This window comes from Acinonyx jubatus, chromosome D1 (genome assembly GCF_027475565.1).
Source record: "Acinonyx jubatus isolate Ajub_Pintada_27869175 chromosome D1, VMU_Ajub_asm_v1.0, whole genome shotgun sequence".
In the NCBI taxonomy this organism is placed as follows: Eukaryota; Metazoa; Chordata; class Mammalia; order Carnivora; family Felidae; genus Acinonyx; species Acinonyx jubatus.
This window is the reverse complement of record NC_069390.1, coordinates 40,297,911-40,319,461: the sequence shown is the minus strand read 5'-3', so window position 1 is coordinate 40,319,461 and position 21,551 is coordinate 40,297,911. Positions and strand designations below refer to the sequence as shown.

Below are 21,551 nucleotides of genomic sequence, written 5' to 3'. Positions count from 1 at the left end.
TATATGTACATACATCATATATATGTAGCCAGGAAAGCTCGCTACATTTATCTGTGAGGGTTATATGAAGCTAAAGAGTTAAGCAGGGTTAAAAATTTCTTGTTAGCAAAGTGGCTAGAAATCTCATCTGGGCACCAGTATATGCCAGTCTTGCATTTTAAGTCAGCCCAAAGACCACCTTTGGAATGTATTCCTAGATTACCACCGAAACAAGTACACATGTGAACCATGGGTTAATAATTATTTCTCATTGATTTTCTAGTGTGTCTTACTCATAAGACTGATGTATTAATTTAACTTACCTGAGTTATGTTATCATCAAATGGAAAATAAAGGTTGGTAGTACATGTAGTCTATGAATTAAATAAATAAATGCCTGGGGACAAGACTGACCCCATCATGTAAACCATTAATTCATCCTCTGTAATTTACAAAAAAGGGAAGGTTTTTTTTTTTTTAATAGGATATTAAAGTATTTTTCTCCTTAGTTGAATTCATTAGAATTAGTATTCCATTAACCTTTCAGCTATCTACACTAAATATATAAAGTTCTTAAAAGGGAAGTAGCAAGCAAGGATTTCAAGGTCCAAAGCCAATCAAGATCATTATCATTATCCCACGCCTTCCTTCTATGTAAACAGATTGGAGCTGCACTTATCTAGAACTGAAAAAAATCCTGACCTATATACATACCATTTCACCAATAAACCATTTTACCTTCCATTAAACTGAAACTAAGTCTACTTTGATGCCCTATGCTAGCACCCATTATTTTGATTCTAGAACTAACAGAATTTCTAATATAATTATTCAAAAGATTAATTTTTCATTACCTGGGGTTGGGAGGATATCCAGATGGATATGCAGAGATTCCACTTGGCATGCCTGGTATATAGGAAGCTAAAAATAATTTTTGACATTTTAAAATAATTTGCATAGTCCTGGATACATAGGCTATCAAATAAGACATACATCACTGTCAAACCACTGCAAAATTTCACACAGGTAAAGAATCCAAATCTCAGCACCAAAACACTCCATCCATATTAGTTCCTTACTGCAAGCAGTAAGTATCTTCAAACCACATAATTCTCAAAGCATTAAATATGAGTTATGACCTTACACATGACAATCCCAACAAGGAATAACTGACAAACAGGTCAACCTGCTCAGCTCTCGACACTCTCCTGAGACAGTAGCTGGTTCAACTGGAATTTAGAGGAAGGTATTTCTGCCCTCATCTGGTCCAAGGTCAGCTTCTTATAAAGTGACCTTTTTATTATATCTAAGAAATATTTTCATATTTCTTGTAAGACTGTTGACCAATTTGCACAGCTGGTTTTGTTGGTTTGATTGAGAACTCTCAAACAGTTCAAATTAACTACAAGAAGTCCTTTATGAAACTTAAAAACTTATATTCAGCTAGACTGGTTAAAAACAAAACAAAAGCTTGGAAATACTAGGGAAAAGTTCAAATCTAGCAAGTTTAAGGAATGGTGTATATATATAAAGTTTACTTATTCATTTTTGACAGAGAGCATGAACGAGAGCGAGCACATGAGCAGGGGAAGGGCAGAGAGAGAGAGAGGGAGAGAAAGAATCCCAAGCTCTGTGCTGTCAGTGCAAAGCCAGACTTGGAGCTCAACCAGGAACTGTGAGATCATGACCTGAGCCAAAACCAAGAGTTGGATGCTCAACCGACTGAGCCACCCAGGTGCCCTGATTTATATATTTTTTAATGTTTTTTTTTTTAATTTATTTTTGAGATACAGAGAGATACAGAGCGCGAGTGGGGAAGGAGCAGAGAGAGAGGGAGACAACAGAATCTGAACTGTCGGCACAGAGCCCAACGCAGGGCTTGAACTCACGAACTGTGAGATCACGACCTGAGCCGAAGCTGGATGCTCAACCAACTGAGCCACCCAGGCGCCCCTGATTTACATGTTTTTTAAAGAGAACACTAAAGACCTAGAACTAGTTAGTGGTGCCAGGAGACTAATCAACATAGATGAAGAAAAAATTAGTTTCGGCCTTAATTGGAAATGACTTGTCTGAGAATCAATTTATCCTCAGTGAAATTTTTCACACTAAATACAATGGTGAATTAGCTCTTAATCCAATCATAAATATTCTAGTGCCCTCTATGTGACCAGCACCAGGAATTTGATGAAAAACAAAGAATTCCTGGCTTCAAGTTGCTTATGGTCTAGTGGGAGAGAAAAGCAAGAATAATAGAGTGATAAGTACTATGACAGGAGAAGTATAGAGCGCCATATATGTGTATGTGTGTGTGTCCAACTGAACCACCCAGGTGCCACAAGAAATGAACTTTTTAAGCACAGAATGTTAAGTGGCTGGGAGAAGTATGCTGGACTCTGACCAAGGGCCTTAGAAATCTTTACCAGAGTTGCTGAGTATATACCTACAAGTATCAGTGTTCATAGTCTTCCTGTTAGAATGAACTATAGATATCACAGGTAAATTTCTTCTTAAGTATAATGAAGCTAGGATAGTGATGTTCAATGCTATTTCAGAAAGGGAAATATACCTCGCAAAATGTCTCAGTTGCTGGATTCCATGAGACATTTTTTCTTCCTGGGCAAAACACAGTTTTGTTTTGTTTTAAATTTTGTTTTTAACGTTTATTTATTTTTGAGACAGAGAGAGACAGAGCATGAACGGGGGAGGGTCAGAGAGAGGGAGACACAGAATCTGAAACAGGCTCCAGGCTCTGAGCTGTCAGCACAGAGCCCGACGCGGGGCTCGAACTCACGGACCGCAAGATCATGACCTGAGCTGAAGTCGGCCGCTTAACCGACTGAGCCACCCAGGCGCCCCTTGTTTTGTTTTTTTAAGTTTATTTACTTATTTTGAGAAAAAGAGAAAGAGCACGTGTGCATGCATACACATGAGAGTCGGGGAGGGAGAAAGGAAAGAGGAGAGAGAGATCCCAAGCAGGCTCTGAACTGTCAGCACAGAGCCTGATGTGGGGTTCAAACTCACGAACTGTGAGACCGTGACCTGAGCCAAAATCAAGAGTCAGACACTTAACTGATTCAGCCACCCAGGCACCCTGAGCACAGCTGATCTTTAAGAACATGAAAACATGAGGCTTCTATTAAGTGTCAGCAACACACAGAGTCAATTACTGACCCCCCATGCTAGTTTCTCTTGTACACATAAACCATCACCTCATGGTTAAAAGCAATTCCGCATAATCATAAGCAATTTTCCTTTTCTAAGGTTCTGAAAAGCTACTAATTCCTTCAAATTTTGATTCTTAGAAACAACAAATGTTATTTGAATCCAAGAGTGTCACGGAAGAAGATAATGAGGTAAAGTAAATTCGCAGCCAGAATAAAATGGAATATAAATACACATAATGTACGGAGTTATTAGAGGGATTAAAGAAGAATGAATACAAAGTGCTTAGCTGTACAGTTAAGAGTATACAGTTATAGTTAACAACTCCGTAAATGTTGACTATCACTGTTGTCCAAAAAACGAGTTTTGGCCATAACATGTTTTAATGTGACTCATACCTAGCTCAAAGTCATCCTAAAATAGGAGATCAAAAATGTTCTCAGTAATAATAACAGAAGTATGCAATTTCTGAACTAGAAGATAATATTTAAGTATATATCCAAATTTCTGGGTTATTCTTTGGTGTGTGTGGGGGAATTTAGACCTTCATCTCTTTACAGTCATAGCTAATAATTGATATTGTTTAAATGTAAAGAAAGTATTAAAACTGGAATCAATGGACAATAAATTGGTCTCTTCTAGTAATTTATTTACATCAGCACTAGATTTTTAATGTGATACACAGTGAGTGCAAAACTGAACTGCAATAATAATCTCTTTAGTGTGGTCTCTTTCTGGAATGCTGCATTTCCAATGTCAATATAAATAAAACTGGAAGAAATTTAGGAAATTAGAACACTACCTAAACTTCTGAAAAGGTTATCTTAAGTGGTCACTAGCTATGTTATTTGAGCAAATATACATGAATGACAAACTAGGAAGTATTTGCTATTTGAAACTTAAATGAGCAAAAGTGTCTAATCTCAGGTACTAGAGTCAACTGAATTTATTAAGATGAAAACAAATTTCTGGCACAAAAGAATCACACTACAACTTTTAGTAAAAGAACTACTAATATCTAAAACCAAACTTAATCTGCAAAGGCAGGGAGGGAAAAGAAAATGGGTTCAGAAATTCTTTCTGTTAGAATCCCATTAGGCTAGTGCATTAAGATGGTCCTCAAGACAGAATGGACTGAAAAGAGGATAATTCCCAGTATGAGAAGAATGAAAGTTCACACAATCTAACTTAAGTTTGCTTAATTATAACCTTAAAATTTGTTAAAAAAAAAAAAAAAAATCACAGCTCAAAACACAATGAAATCAATACTAAAAGCCAAAACAAGTAAGTACAACCAACTCTCAATTATTCTAGGGTGATTTGAAAGTATTAATAAGAATTACTTAAAAAAAAAAAAGATATAATAGAGATATAGTCCACTAATTAGGGGAGAGTACTAACTTCATGCTCCCACTTTCTCCACACCAGGTAAAATCAAGAATTGACTGTACTAAAGAGAAGAAGGCTGAGAGCTAGCTGTCCAGTTGTGTAATAGCCAGAATAGCAGAATGTGAATCATTTGGTTAATTCTGTAATTGATTCTTATCTACAACACTGATTCTACAGTCGCAGAGGAAAGGTCAGACTACCTTGGAACTTATATCTGTTTCCAAACCGATCCTATAAGGCTATTCCATGGCATGCATAATTAACAATTCTAGCTCTATTCCAGCATTCTTTCTCCTCCATTCTGGAATCCAGCACACCCATAGTTAGATTTCTACCCACAAACGAAAGCCCAAATGCCAGTCTTTGGTGGCAATCTGTACATGCAGATGTGCGGCCTCAGAATACCTCCAAAAAATCCACTAAATGGGTAAGCTAAAAAGTGAAGTCATTAAAAAAAATTTTTTTACAAGGTTTTCTGTTTTGTTTTTACAAATTTAAAAATCAAATCTTAATTCTACTTACTATTTGGTGGCCCTGTTGCCTGGTATGATGGATAAGATGCCGAAATAGTAGGACGAGAGAAGACTGGAGGTTCATCTCCAAACACCACAATCATGACCTGAATAAGCCCCAACAAGTCTGACTGTGGCTAAAAACAGAAAACAAATTTAAGTCAGCTACAGACTTACTTTTTGGCAAAAAGGAGAAGAATGGCCATTTCTCACTCGTTTTCAACTGAGCTTGGTAACTTTTTTTGTAGGACCCCAAACATGAAAATTCTACTGAATTAACTTAATAAAGCTAGGTGATTTTCACTTATCACTTACGTGTAGCAAAGCTGTTCCTTCATGTATATAAAAATGACACTAGCCAAAGCAGTATAATGCAAAATTCAGACAGTACTGTTCATTCAACTCTGTACAGCTAACTAAAACTTATTATATTGCCTATGGACAAATTAAGTTTTCTGGTATCGATTCACGATGAATGTAAACACTAGTCACAAATAATATTTAAGGCCTTTAAAAGATAACAATGCTACCTTGGAAACATGTTCTGAGACTAATTTTCATTAGACAGTATTATGAACTCTAAAATTACAGGTATGCTCTGCCTTAAAATCACTAGATCACTGTACAAAAGATACAAATTGTTACAGAATCTTTCCTTCCAAAAATGCTTGTTTTTCCAAAAGGTTGCTAAATTTTTCTCTCAAGTATCTATCGACCACTACTAGAAGATAAACTATGCTAGGCAAAGTTGTTCAGGGAAGCTTATTTGATGGTTCCATTTTCACCCCTTGTTATATTTTGCATACATCTCATCTCATATACTTCATTCACTAGTTCATCAGGTTCGGAAGGATTACTTAATCGTCTCGATCAGCTAATCGTCATCTTCACACCTTCTCTTCTCCTAATAGAAGTGTTCACTAACAATTTTTAACTTTCCAAAGCACCAAACTCATCTCTTGCGTTTGATTTTCCCCTAACTTACAGACAATGACAATAACACTACAGAAAGCTTCTTGTGAAAACTTGCCAACTCCCACTATTCCCATACCTTTTGTCTGTGAATGTAAAAGCTGAGACTGGGGGTAAGCATGTGCAGTATGTGTAGCACGGAGGGGCATGGGCTAGGATCGTACCTGGCTGAGGCAGCGTGGCTACAGAGGACACTTTTTTTCTCCTGTTAACTATTTGGTTCAACAAAACTCCCAGCCTAAATCATAACTTCATACATTTTAAAAATTGAGATATAATTTGCATACCATAAAATTTACCTTCTAAAGTACACATAGTTGTGTTTTTTTCCATCACCACTATCTAATTCCAGAAGATTTTCATCACCCCCAAAAGAAACCCGTACCCATTAGTAGTCACTTCCCATCCCCCCCAAACCCCCACCCACAGCCCTTGGCAACCATTAATCTATTTTCTGTCAATGGATTTACCTATTCCGCACATTTCATATAAATGGAATCACACAGTATGTGACCGTTTATATCTGACATCTTTCGCTTAGTGTAAGATTTTCCAAGTTCATCCAGGTTGTAGTATGAATCAGTACTTCGTTCATGTATTTTCATGACCAGTTTTGCCAGACCTAGTTTTATTTTAATTCTTTATCATACCATTAATCTCACACAAAATTCTTTGAAGGAAGAAAAATTAATCTTTAATATCAGCTTCCTGGCATAATGCAAAGCAACAGGTCATGAATTCAAACTATTTCAGAATGACTAATGCAGAATGATACAGGATATGAAAAAAGTAGGAATACTGCAGCCTAAGGACCAACTGAAATAGACCACACCTTTAAAAAATTGCTTTCCCACTGAAAATCCTGCATGTAAAATGCCTCTCTTCTTGAAACCCCCTTTTACTTGTTTTTCCAGCAAGCAATAAAAAGGTCAGATTTTACATTCTAAGTAGTACAGGATACATATTCAGGATTAGGATCAATAAGCAATTTCAATAGGAAGACCAAGCTGAATGACAGCAGCCCCACTTTATGTTCTGTCATGCTAGATTATTGCAGCAGCCTCCCAAGCGGCCTCCAGTTTTACTTAGCACTGGGAGTTTTCTATGAAAGTTCAAGCTCCTTCTTCCATAATAGAGAGCTGTTGCTGAGAATCAACTGTTTGGGCAGGGACCATATACTCCAGCCCTTCTTGCAAGTGGGTTTTATCAATGGACCATAAGCAGAAGTGACAACTTCTAAGCCAAGGTGGATAAGAAGGGAGTTGTTCCTCTACCACTCTCTCAATGCTTGTCCTCCTTAATGCAGGGGACTCCTACATCCTGGAAGATGGTGGTACCACAAACTGGGAAGAGCCTCTGTCCCTGGCACCAAGTAGAGGAAAGCTGCTTGCCATGAGGAACACTCCCAGTGGACTATAACGTGGGCAAGAAACTTCTACAGTATTAAGCCTCTTAGCAGTTTGGGATTTACATTTTAAAGCAGTTAGTGACTATTAGAGAGCGAATCAATGTATTCATCTGGTACACTTCATAGACATTATACCTAATATTCATTGCTTCTAATACACTACTCTTGTTCAAGTCTAAAAAATGACTCCCAACTGTCTACTGAAGGACAAAGTCCTTAGCTAACAATCAGGATACTTCATGGTATAGCCCCGAATACCATAAAGTTAGCCATCGTTGTGCCTTTTCTGTGAGATTTGTGAAATCTGTCATACATACAGAATGTATGACATATGTAACTTTAAAGAGTAATCATAAAGAAAATGCCTGGGAGCCATTATCCATGTTAAGAAATAGAAGACTGACAGTAATTTAGGAGCTCCAGACTGCATCCCCTCTATCTACTCAAGAGGTAAACCACTTCTCTGATTTAGTGGATAATCATTCCTTTTGTTTTACTTTAAATGTACTACCTTATGAATGATTTCCTAAAGTTTAAACTGGCCTGTTTTTGAACTTCATACGAATTTAACCAAAAGCTGTGTATCTATTGAGATTTGTTGCCTTTGTTTAGTCATGTTTGTAAGATACATTCCTCTTAAAGAGTATAGCTATATTTAACTCGTTTTCATGGGTGTATACAGTAGTAAAAATACTACAACTTCCTTATTCCTTTTCCTGTTCTTAATGGTCAGCAAAGTTGCATCCAATCTTCGGGAAGGTAGGCTATAGCGATTCTTGCTGTATTTCTTAGTACGTATGTACAGGGTTACTCTTGTGCAGTGGTTCTCAACTGGGGGTGATAGATTTGCCTCCTGGAGGATCTTCAGAAATGCCAAGAGACATTTTGGTCGTCACGGCTGGGCATTATGCTATCGGCATCTTGTGGGTAAAGGCCAGAGATCCTGCATTTTACAACAGACAGGATAGCCCTTCCACAATAAAGAATTAACCAACCTATGATGTCAAAGTGCTGAGGCAGATACCTACGTGTGGAACTGCTAGGTCATAGGGTGTGTGCCCACAACTTTACTAGGTAATGCCAAACTGGTTTTACCTCCCACTGGTGGCACTGAGGTATTCTCTTTCTCCATACCCTAACTTTTAACACTGTCAATTGGTAGTACAAATTTGATGGATATGTAGTGTTATCTCATTGTGATTTTAATTTACATATTTCCCTCACTACTAGCAGGGTTAAACATCTTTCCATGTTTACTGGAAATGAGGATTTCTCTTTTGTGAAGTACTTGTTCAACAGTTTTATTTAAGGGTCCCTGGGTGGCTCAGTTGGTTAAACTTCCGACTCTAGATTTTGGCTCAGGTCATGGTCTCACAGTTCGTGAGATTGAGCCCAACATCTGGCTCTGAGCTGACAGCTCCGAGCCTGCTTAGGATTCTCTCTCCCTCTCGCCCACTCTCTCTCTGTCAAAATAAATAAACTTAAAAAAATATTAAGTCTTTAAAAAAAAAAAAGAGTTTTACCTATTTTTCTACTGGGTTCTTTCTTTTATGATTCCCAAGTTATTTTTACATTCTGGATGGTATTATTCTACATTATTCTGAGGGTATTAAGTATTACAGATATATTCTTCCAGTTTGTGGTTAGTTTTTTCATACTTTTCAATGTGTCTTTAATAGAAGTTCTCAATTTGTATAAGGTAAAACTTATTATTCTTTCCTTTCCAAAGCATTAGTAAATGCTTTGCGTCTTGTTATAAACAAAAACAAAAACGGGTATCTGCGTGGCTCAGTCGACTAAGCAACTGACTCTTGATTTTGGCTCAGGTCATGATCTCATGTTTGTGGGATGAAGCCCTGCGTCAGGCTCCAACGCTGAGCATGGATTCTCTTCCTCCCTCTCCCTCTCTCAAAATAAATAAAATAAACTTAGGAAAAAAAAACAAACTTACTGCAAGATCATGAAGGTAATCTTCTATACTGTTTTCTTCCTTTTGCTTTTCACAATCTACCTAAAATTTTTGTGTATTGTATGAATAGGAATCCAACTGCCCCAGCTCCATTACTGAAAAGTTTGTCTTACCTCCTGTCTTAATTACTAGTTTTATAATACATTTTGACATCTGGAAGGCAAGTCCCTTCTACCTTATTCTTCTTGGAGAGTGCCTCAGCTATGCTCAATCTTTTGCATCTCAATATAAATTTTAGATTCAGCTTATCAAGTTTACAAAAGTAACAAACGAATATACAAAGAAACAAAAACTATCAGGACAAAGACCAAAGTGTAAAGAACCATGAATAAGGTTCTCTCTCCTTTAAGTCTTCTTTCTTTAAGGTCTTTCAATAAAATTAAAATTTTTTTCCATAATGGACTTGTAAATCTTTTGTAAGGTTTATTCATAAGTCATTAGCATTAAAAAATATAAAGTATTCATTTATCAGTTCATTACTTCTCTATTCTGCTGAATCCAATCTGCTACTAAACCTGTGTGTTGAGTTCTTAATTTGTATTATTCTCTTTTCCAGGTCTAAGATTTCCACTTGGTTCCTTTTTAACATAATTCTCCACCTTGAACATATTAATCACAATCATTTTCGAGTCTGTGTCTGGTAACTGGAATACCTGGGGGTTGTGGTGTCCAGTTTCTACTGTCTCTTTCCCCCTCTTTGTCCTCTTTCTTGACGTGCTTGATAATTTTAAATTGTATGCTGGACAGTGAAAAATTACAGTCGCTCTATACACTATCTTTCTCTAGGAAGGGTTTACCTTATGGCAGGCAGATACTATGAGAATCACCTTAATATAATCAAGACTGAGCTGATTCAAGGCTCTTGGAGTGTGTTCCTCCAGTGACATCATCTAAGAGCCTAGGATGTTTACTTACACCCCTCCTCCTTTTTAAAAAAAGTTTTTATTTATTTTGAGAGAGAGCGAGAGCATGCGTGCACAAGCAGGGGAGGGGCAGAGAGGGACAGAGAGAGAATCCCAAGCAGGCTCCACGCTGTCAGTGCAGAGCCCAACACAGGGCTCGATCTTAGGAACCGTGAGATCATGACCTGAACTGATACCAAGGGTAGGACGCTTAAGTGACTGAGCCACCCGGGTGCCCCCCTCCTCCTTGATAAGGTTCCAAACTCCTAGTGTCTCTTCAACCTGGGACTGCAGAAAACTTGGCTAGGTTTTTCAGAGGCTTCTGCTTAGCTTTTTAACCTGTCTTTGAAGCTTGGAATTCAGCTTATCGCTTGAGGGGGCAACTCAGATTATCTGGTTTGCTTCTTTGTAGCTTCCTCTTCTCCTATTATCTTGGCTCCTAAAGTACTAGCTATGTTAGCAGACTGTCGTCTTTTGAACACTGTGAAACTGCTAGAAACTCTGTAGGCTTCTTTCCCTCTGAGCTAAGCGTCCCCAACCCAGATTCTTAGTCTCTCACCCTCTATCAAGAATCAGTAAACACCTGTAGGGAAAGTTGGCAGAAGGCTGGTTCATCTCTTTGCAGTTCCCTTCTCTATAGGATCTTGGCCCCTCAAGTCCTGATTGCCACAACAGTTCTCCAAAGCCTTCCACAGATGTCTGTACTCTGACTTTTCTAGTTGTCTTTGACGGTAACATTGGTCTGCCAGAGCTATGCCAGCAGAGACAGAAACAGAAGTTTCGTACTACTATTCCTACTTGATAGGAATGCTCTGAGTAATGAGATTTGAACAGTTTCACAAATATATGCCACCTACACTACTTGTTAAAATGCATTTCCCATTATGTGAATCCCATCTATTCTTAAAGGTTCAGCTCAAGCAAATAAAATAGTGACTATGTATATTCTGTAAAGTACCAAGCTCTACACAAATATATTGCTTTTGGAGAACCTTTTCCAATCATCCAGCTCAGTGATTGGTATCTCATGTGAACTTCTCTCTCCTCTTGGGAATCCTCTTTGAGTGTTAACAGAAAGTAGATTCTAGGGAGCAAAATAGATAAAATGCAATAAATTCACAGAAGACTGTTAATACTTACGTGTTTCCATTCATGTAGATAAGGAAGATATATCTTCCCGTTTGCATCAACATGCTTTCCTGTTTTAATAGTCATTGAACTAGTAGGTTTAACAAAACAGATAGGGGGATTATATGGATATGTGTCCAGCAGCCACAGGCATATTGGAATATTATATATATTACCTGAGAGAGAAAGAGAAACTTCAATTACTCTATTATTTTTTAATAATGGCTTAGTAGGTAAGCAAGAGAGAGCTACAACTAAGCAACACTTAGAAGGAAAACCACAAGAAATAGTTTAGGTTTCAAAGTTCTGTTTAAGGTGTTTCTCAAATTTTCAGTTTGTAAAATACATCAGCAGGATTAAGGAGCTAACTGATCACTACTCTGCCACTGTCTGCTTGCTACTATAAAAACATTCTTTGCAAGTTATCTTATGGATAACCTTGCAACTTTAGTCTTGTCATTTCAGTTCATAAGGTTCACTGGGAAGGGATATAAAAGGAAGACTACGGATTATGGTGTCCTATCAGAAAGTGACATAAGAAGCTACACTTGAAACTCCCTTGCCAAAAGCCAGACTATGAGACCCAAACAAACTGCCAAACAGATGTTGATCGGTGGCTACAGCTTGACCGGTCCCTATGGTATCTTCAGCGACAGTTACTCAGAATCAATGTCATCCCTGTTTCTTGCTTTAGGTAACAGAATCTCTCTCAGTTCAGGAATTAGACTCAGTGTAGTCAAACTGAACAGTGTTTCAAAGGAACAACAGTTAACATACTGAACATAAGCCATCTCCTTTTCTTACTAAGCTCAAAGCCCAATGTCCCAAATAATCATTTGAATCACCTAACATAATTCAGATGCATTTTTCCCCTTTGGAAGCAGTTTCACTTCACATGAATATATACATATAAATTGCACTTAAATCAGACAGCTGTGGGACTCTGGATTTATTTTTTACTCAAAACTACATCTACAATGGAAAAAAAAAAAAAAAACTCCAATAGAATATATCCTAACATAAAACAAGTTTATTTCAGTTACCCAGAATTCTCTGCTTTGTGACAATAAAGAATTCTACAGAATTACTTAGGCTTAGGAACTATGCCATATGAACGATAGTAAGGGAAGAGAAAAGGTAGTTTAGATTATATATTTTTCATACATGTTCTAATATATATTTATATATTATACATTCATATTCATATAATATGTATTCATATATACATGAAATATATATATATATAATCTTTAATTATGCCATAGTTTGCTGCCTCCCTCTCCCCACCATACAACTATTTCTCCCACCCAAGTTTACTTCCTGAGGGCAAAGTCAATAATTTTGAATTTTACTCAGTCCTTCCTAAATTCATCATAGCTGCTTTATTCTATGCCAATGCTCAAGTGTTTTTTCTCTCTGTCTGGAACATCCATTCTGATATAAATGGTTGACTCATCCTTTTATACCAAATTCAAATTTTATTTCCTCCATGATCTTCCCACATGGTCTTATTCTCCTCTGTAATCTCATTGCACCTTTACATTTTACCATTATACAGCAGTTACAGGACACTGTAAATAACTATTCCCTCTGTTTCTCCTACTTGTGTAAGTTCTTCCAGAGAAGACACATCGTTTATTCACCTTTGTATCCACAGCCCCATCCCCTATGCCTCATGCACAACAGGTACTATATAAAATCAATGGATATATTACAGAGACACAGGTCTTAGGTAGTCACGAGGAATAATTAAGACACAGAACTGTCCAAAAACAGAACAATCGTTTATGAAACTGAATGCCCCCTTATCACTGTAAGTATTCCAGCAGAGACTGGCTAAGAGAGACTTAATTATCCATCATCAGCATTATCACCAACATTATAGCCATAAATAATAGCTACTTTTGATATCTGTTTATTACATACCAGGCTCTGTGCTAAGTCCTTCACATTATCACAATGAATTTGTTTTTTTGAGTTAGTTCTATTATCCAATTGTTACGATGTCCACAGTCACATCACAAAACTGACAGGATTACAGAGACAGAAGTGAAACCTCACTCTGCCCTGACTTTAAAGCTTCTACCTTAGCCACTATACTATACAGCTTCCCACTGTTGGAAAAGCCTGGATGGGATGGCAGGCTGAACTACAAGGCATCTAAAATCCCTTTCTAGGGGCACCTGGCTGGCTTGGTTGGTAAAGCACGTGATTCTTCATCTCAGGGGTTGTGAATTCAAGCCCCTACATTGGGCGTAGAGGTTACTTAAGAATAAAATCTTTGTTTAAAAAAATCCTTCCTAGTTATAAGATTCTCTGATTCAATGAAACATCAAAATCTTCCAGTGCACCGAGGCATTTATTTCTTGACATATCTTTATAAAGAAGTCGGGGGGAAAAGGTGAAAGTATTAGGTGCTGCTGCCAAATGAAGTTCAATTAGAAAAAAAGTTAAAAATATCTATATCCTCAGGGCACCTGGGTGGCTCAGTCGGTTAAGCGTCTGACTTTGGCTCAGGTCATGATCTCACGGTTCGTGAGTTCGAGCCCCGTGTCAGGCTCTGTGCTGACTGCTCAGAGCCTGGAGCCTGCTTCAGATTCTGTGTCTCCCCCTCTCTCTGCCTCTCCCCTGATCATGCTCTGTCTCTGTCTCTCAATAAATAAACGTTAAAAAAATAAAAAAAAAATCTGTATCATCATGAGAGTCATAGAAAGTAGGTTTAATTTACTTGTAATTCTTTGGCAACCTACTAGGTGAATCGCAATGCATCTATACTGGAAACATAAATTACTTAAGATGCTTACCTTTATAAGGCACAGGAATTGTTCCAGTGAGGTTCATTAGTTCCCTGGAACTGCCATCATTAAAAACTGAAAGGAAAAGAATAATGATTCAATCCTGAGCATCTTCACAGACACTCCCATATAAGTTATTCTTTCAGAAACACTGGTTAAAATTCATGATTACCCTTGAAAGGAGCGAACTTGTTAATGTCCATTAATCATCCATTTTGTCCAACAACAAAATATCCCTTGTTGATTCACTCAATGGGATCAGTTTTTAAATGAGTAAAGAAAAGATCCTTTGAATTACTTGGAAAAATGAATGTGAGTGCTACAGTCCTGGTAAACATAAGCTCTGGGTCCCCAACTAATATGATTATGAAGTTACTTAAAAAAACACTATCAACTGACACCATACTAAATGTTAATCTAATATCATTCAGTTTTAGATTGCTCAGATGTTTATCCCTATTCAATGTCATTCTCAATCTGAATGTAGTATCAAAACACAGTATTAAAAAAAGTTCTCAAATATAGTCATCTTTTGATACAAACGTCTCTCCTATCATGTAAGTTTTTCTATCTGTAATTGATTATAATTAAGGCACGTAATTTATATTATTACATGGACTGCTATTATTTGTCATAATCATTTGGAATTAACACCGTATCACACAGGGGAAAAGCTGTAATGTGCATTACAAAGACACAGAACTGCAAGGCTGACCTCAGTTCTTTTACTTACTATTGACAATTACAATCTGTGCTATAATTTATCCTGATTTTGTACATTTCTAAAAACCACCTTATTTAAATTTAGGGCTTTCACTACTTTAAAAGCATGGTGATAATAATGGTTTAGACTTGGTCCAGCCATACAAACCTATATAAAATTTACTCAGTGATGTTGGGGTCTGTCAGTTTAGGTAAGCATATTTACTCTTTAGCATCCGGTAAAAACCAAACACTTAAAGTTCTGGCCACAGTCACTTTTTTCCCTTATGGAAGCCATTTTTAAATTAACTCTAATTTTGGGGCGCCTGGGTGGCTCAGTCGGTTAAGCGTCCGACTTCAGCTCAGGTCACGATCTCGCTGTCCGTGAGTTCGAGCCCCGCGTCAGGCTCTGGGCTGATGGCTCAGAGCCTGGAGCCTGCTTCTGATTCTTTGTCTCCCTCTCTCTCTGCCCCTCCCCCGTTCATGCTCTGTCTCTCTCTCTCTCAAAAATAAATAAATGTTAAAAAAATAAAAAATAAAAAAAAATAAATTAACTCTAATTTTGGTAATATGAGGCTTTTCCCAGATCTAAGTACAACAGTACAGTATGTGGACAGGAAGGAGAATCATGCCCTCGGTTTGGGAGAGGAATTCCTGTTCATGTCTTTGCTATTCGGAAAATTCAGGACTGACTGCCTCTCTATCAACCCTCACCTCTTGTCACCAAGCTCCTAATGTTTTCAAAGCCCTTGGAGTGAGTGGAGTTTACAATGACAGTTTCACCTACAAAATTCAGCTCTTAGCCCTCGGTGCCAAGAGCCTCATGATGGACAGGAGGCGGCATGGGTATTCCCTTGGCCCTGGCATTTTTGGGGTTTATAAGGACACAGAGTTGGAGAGATGACATTAAGATTGGTGAAGAAAAAAAGGCCTTTTAAGAAAAAAAAAACAAAAACTCTAGGTATTGTCATTTCTTAACTCGCAATTTTATTTCATCTCAGTAGAAAGTGGACACACGTTGTCACCTATCTACTCTATAGAATTAAGGACCATATTTAAAAAACTGTTTTCCTCATCTATAAAATGAAAGAGGTATTCCAGAATATTGTTTTACAAAATGTGTTCCTAGGAATATAAAGAGATGCTCTGGGGAGGAAAAAAAAAACGTCCATAGCTAATCAGCTTTAGGGTATACTGTATAGTTGACTCTCTTCTCTGTTGGTGAGTATAGGCTCTCAGAAATCTTGCTGCAAAGAAACCCATTTAATTTTGTTTAGTTTATGATTGTTCAAACTGATCCCTCCCATCCCCACAAGAAACAGTCTTCATAACTGTGGATAAAATTTGGGTAGATGATAAACTAAACTATTTTTAAGATCTCCTCTAGGTCTAAATTTGCATAGTTCTGTTAGAGTATTTTTTTAAAACTTAAAATAGCTAAACAAGTAAGTTATTACTAGATCGTGTCATTTCTTGTCCAACACTTGTTTAGGTGGAGGTTCAGTCCTACAAAGGAAACACCAACAAACTTAGAGGAAAATGGGAAACCTACAATTATTAAAGAAAAGAGTAAACTCAAAGGACAGCAATTGATATTTTTATTATATAAACTCACCATATGAATCCAACACAGGTTTGAGATCTTTGTATAAAGTAATAACATTGACAGTTTCGCGTACAGTTAGGTCTCTGTATTTGTACTGAAAAGCAAAATCACACAGGAATTTAGTTTAAAACCAATGCACATTATTTTACTGCCTAATTTTCAAAATTCTATTTTCTTAATAGAACTCTTCTTAAAAGTATAATGGTTCTCACTAATCATTAACATTAATTAAAGCCTGAAAGAACCTTGATAGCTTTCTCTCCAGCAACCTATTCAAACCCTTTACTCACCTCCATTTTAGCTCTTCTTTCCAACTGGAAATACCCTCCACCAAATCAAATCTTAACCTTTTTCAAACCTAGCTTTCACCTCTCTCCCCCTTCTGAATGAATCCTTTCCCCAACGTCCTTTTAGCCCATAATGATCTCTCCCTTTCCTCCAAACTCCATCATTTATTGTCAATACCAATTGTTTTGAAAGTTTTCATTTATTGTACTGTATTTTCATACCCCCACCTTGTACCACTCCACTCCAGGAAAACAAGAACCTGGTTTACACATTCTTGACGGATTAGGAGAACAGGAGATGGCGACCTCCATCTTATTACAATTATCGAATCTCACCAACTAACAAGCTCCATCCTTGCACACAAAGCTTTCAATCAGCTTTTAGTACTTCTCGCTTAAAAAGAAGCAATCAGCGGGAAACTACATGGCTCAGTCGGTTAAGCGTCTGACTTCTGTTCAGATCATGATCTCCTGGTTTGTGAGTTCGAGCCCCGCGTCGGGCTCTGTGCTGACAGCTGAGCCTGGAGCATGCTTCAGATTCTGTGTCTCCCCCTCTTTCTGTCCCTCCCATGCTCATGCTCTCTGTCTCTCAATAATAAATACACGTTAGAAAGTAAGTAAATAAATAAATGCATGCATGCAATCAGTTACTCCAAAAAGAAAGACTCCAAGAAACAGGTCAGAGACCAAAACAAACAGAAAAGAAGGAATTAAGAAGTAACAGAAAAAAATGCAAGGAGCAGAAGAAAACTTCAAAAAGACTTAGCTTTAACACCTTCATTCATGAAATAAGAACACTCGGAGAAGAAAGGACTCTTGGACACAAAAAATGTGACAGTTGGGAAAGAAAGCAGTAGGAGGATTAGAATATATGGTCAAAGAAATCTCACAGAGATTAGTGCAAAAATACATAGTGTAGCCAGACAATAAGGGAGAAAACACAAGAAAAATCAGGGAATCAATCCAGAAGGTCTACTGAAAGGAAACCCTTCCGCATTTCTTGCCTTCTTTCGTCCCGAAGTACCACTTGTTCCATGCTATGGGATCAGTCCTATTAGCACACAAACCTGTTCTTATTTCTACCATCTTATTTGCACAAACACGCTCCTGACCAGCCCCCTTCCTCAGCAGCTACAACCACACTTCTCACAGTTCCCCTGTATAGCAACTCTTGCAAAGAGCTCCCTAAATTTGCTGTCTGTGGTTGCTCTTTTCCTATTCTCTCTTTTTAGAACTTTTTTATTATGGAACATTTCAAACATATCCAAACGTAGGCAGAATAGTACAATGAGCGCCCTATATCGTACACCCAGCTTCAATGATAATCAACTCACAACCAATCTTAACCTATCACTTCATTCACCTTTTCCTCCTCCTTTATCATTCTGCAGCAAACTGTAACATCATATCCTGTCACCCATAAATAGTTGTGTATACCTTTAAACAAACTTTAAAAAACCCACAATACTATTATTATAGTAAAATAATCCGTTTCCTTAATATTATCAAAGACGCGGTCGTATTTGTTTGAATAGAGATCCAGGTAAAGTCCATACATTGCTATTTTGTTTAGATGTCTTTTAGGTGTCTTTTAATCTATAGATTCCCTCTCCCATCCTTCTGTTGATAATAGCTTTACTGAGATAATCAGTAATTCACATACCCTATAATTCACACATTTAACGTGAATTATACAAAGTTCAATGGTTTTCAGTACTGGGCTGTGCAACCACAATTTTAGAATATTTTCATCACCCCCAAAAGAAATTTGTACCCTGGGGCATGTGGGTGGCTCAGCTGGGTAAGCGTCCAACTCCTGATTTCAGCTCAGGCCATGGTCTCAGGGTTTGTGAGTTCAGCCCTGCATCCGGGTCTCTGCTGTTGGCGCCACTTCGGAATCCTGTCTCCCTCTCTCTGCCCCTCCCCCACTTGCACTCACTCTCAAAAATAAACATTAAAAAACATTTTTGTACCTTTAGCAATCATTCCCTCATAACTACCCCCTTCCCCTCAATTCACCTTAGACAACTGCTATTTTGTTTCTATCAATTTGCCTATTCTGGACGTTTCATGTAAATGGAATCATATAATATGTGGTCATTTATGATTAGCTTGTAATGTTTATTTATTTTTGAGAGAGAGAGAGCAAGCAGAGGAATGGCAGAGAGAGGGAGACAGAGGATCCGAAGCAGGCTCCCCTGTGAGCTCCGAGCCTGATGTGGCCCCAAACTCACAAACCATGAGATCATGACCTGAGATGAAGTCAGAGGCTTAACTGACTGAGCTACTCAGGTGCCCCTACTTTTATTATCCTACTCACTATTCCTACTTCTCTATTCATAGGCTGGATAGAAAAGAAGTTGATACTCAGAACTGACATTACCACTTGTAGGAGACTCAGTTTTTCAGATATTAGGCCAAGAACCAAAAGTTAGGTACAATGTCCTCTCCCACCTCTTCTCTATGTCCTTTTTTTGTTCTTAGGGAAAAAAGGAGGAGGACGGAGGGGGAGGCAGGTGGAGATACAAAATATCTTCTAAAGATGTTCTGCCTCTGTCTTTGAAGGCAGGTCCCTCTGCAGGAAGGTTAGGAAACTTGATTCATGATGGTTTTTAAAATCCAAAACCATTATTTGAACATTCTTGTCCTTATATACTTCTAGATACAGGCTAAGGAATATAAGTGACTTTAATGACTATGCTAGCAATTTAAACATCAGAAATGACATGGAACCAATACTTGTCAGTTACATCGTATGTAAAACAATGTATTGTCTTTTAAAGTGATGTATAAATGTTTTCAACATAGACCTGGGCCATAATCTACTAGGGTTCCCCCAAATGTCCTCTGTAATTAAGGAGAACTATCAAAAGAAAATCAAGAAGCCTAGAAGAAATTAGACAACCAAGAGAAATTTTATTTTGAAAACCAAAACTTTCTCTTTACAGGTGATTTGCCCTTCAACCAATGGCTATGGGGACTGTTTTACTGGGGAGGAATAGTACATTTTTCAAAGAAATAAATTTATACATAATAGTGAGTTTTGTTAATAATGAAAACTGCTTAAACTATTTCGATTCCTACCATTCTTGCTTTGACAAAAGTCTCCAAAGCTAACCCGTTGAACTGGAGAAGAGTCGACTCTCAACCCCCTCACACACACCTTATTCCTAATTAGTAAATCGAAAGAAAAACCCCCACCTGAAGTCAGTTCACTGTTATCAGGTGCCACACTTAAAGTAATTATCAAAATAATTCATGGCTTTAAAATACAAAATGTCTATCTACTTTTTAAGAATTAAAAAAAAAAATACACCGGTCTTGAACTGTGGAGATTAAAAATTAAGTTCAAAGCAAAGAAGTTCGCGTTGTAAGAAGCCTACAATTCATTAAAGGCGGTAATTCTCAGCAAATCAAAGTCTCTGAGGCGGTCATGGAATTCTATTTATTCCATCGAGGTAGTGAGGTACTGGTATTTAGGCTTCTCTGGACGTTTTTACTTATAATTGAACCGATTCAATCAACAGTTCCTGACCTCCGCGGGTCGGGTGCTGAGCTGTGTGAAAAAGACAAAACTGAAAAGGGCACAATCTCTGGGGGCCGGGACGTAAGGGCGAAGACTGACGGATCCCTACACCAGGACAGAAGTGGAATGCCTCAGACCGAGAATTAAGTCCAACCCCCTCTCTGTATTTATAAAAACTAGGAAGAAAACTATACTGCCCCACAGACTGTTCCAAACTCTACCCGCAGAGAGGAGGGCGGGCGGCAGGTGGCAGGCGGCCTCGGTTCCGCGCCTTTGTTGACCGTCGCCGCCCACCAACCTCCCCTGGCCACGTATCGGGGATTCCGGCACAAGGCGACAGGCATCTCGGGGCCGCAAAGGCGACAGAGGACGGCACTGGGCCTCCGGCCGGGGAAGCACTCTGGGCTGAGTCCGGCCAGGCCCCGCCGGGCGCCGAGGGGGGTGGTGGGCGCGCGCCGGATGGCCGGCGCGCTGAGGACTCACCTTGGACACCATTTTTTTGAGCTGGCTCTCTGACACCGCCATGGCGGCCGCCTGGCGACTCCCGTCCCCGCAGGCAGAGGGTCAGCCGCTCCGGGGCCGCCCCAGGCCGCCCCACACAATCACACACCTAGTAGCCAGCCCCCCACCCCCCCGCCTCTAACAACAGGAAGTCGGCCACCAGGCCAGCTCTTCCGCTTCCCTGACGTCACTTCCGGGTGGCCGGGCGTGGGGTGGGTTCCAACTCGTACCTTGATGCGCTCTGCTCGGTAGGCCGGGTCGGGTCCCAGTGATCAGGACAAACCTGTTGCGAGGGTCGAAACCCTGGGACAGGATAAGATCAGGTGTTTCACGGTTGCCTTAGACTAAGGGAGCAGGTGCGGGGAGGGGAAATAGGAAGGTTTTGCTAGTGAGCATTAATGACCATCAATCACGTGCTTTGGGAATCCTAAAACTGTTCTGCGCCTAACTTGCCCTTGTGAGAATAGAAGGCAAGTGCACTTGTAATCGGGGCTAAAGTTTCCCCCCAACTCTGAGATGAGAGGCTAGCATTACATGATACCCAGGGCCTCTCTGATTACCAGGTTTTTGTTTTGTTAGCTTAAAAATCTTTCATACTACATTCACAAGGGCAAAGTGCAGAGCCCTGGTTTCCCAGGAATCCAGACGGTGATTTCTTTTTTTCTTTTTTTTAATATTTATTTATTTTTCAAGGAGAGAGAGACAGAGTG

General features: G+C 38.7%; 1 protein-coding gene across 4 annotated transcripts in view; it reads right to left on the bottom strand.

Moving 5' to 3' along the window:
- The window catches only part of TSG101 (tumor susceptibility 101), a 56,545-nt gene extending 35,555 nt beyond the window's left edge, over positions 1–20,990 (bottom strand). For 2 of the 4 annotated variants that reach the window (XM_027073013.2, XM_027073014.2), the window contains exons 1-7: positions 20,824–20,982; positions 16,537–16,621; positions 14,229–14,294; positions 11,437–11,600; positions 5,056–5,182; positions 4,939–4,965; positions 834–900 (exon numbers count right to left, since the gene is read on the bottom strand). In XM_027073013.2, the coding sequence (XP_026928814.1) occupies positions 834–900; positions 4,939–4,965; positions 5,056–5,182; positions 11,437–11,600; positions 14,229–14,294; positions 16,537–16,621; positions 20,824–20,865 (578 nt within the window). In that variant the 5' untranslated portion in view covers positions 20,866–20,982. Of the gene's footprint in view, positions 1–833; positions 901–4,938; positions 4,966–5,055; positions 5,183–11,436; positions 11,601–14,228; positions 14,295–16,536; positions 16,622–20,823 lie in introns of all 4 variants that reach the window. The other 2 variants (XM_027073015.2, XM_027073016.2) reach the window with 1 other exon arrangement.
- Positions 20,991–21,551: the final 561 nt, after the last annotated feature.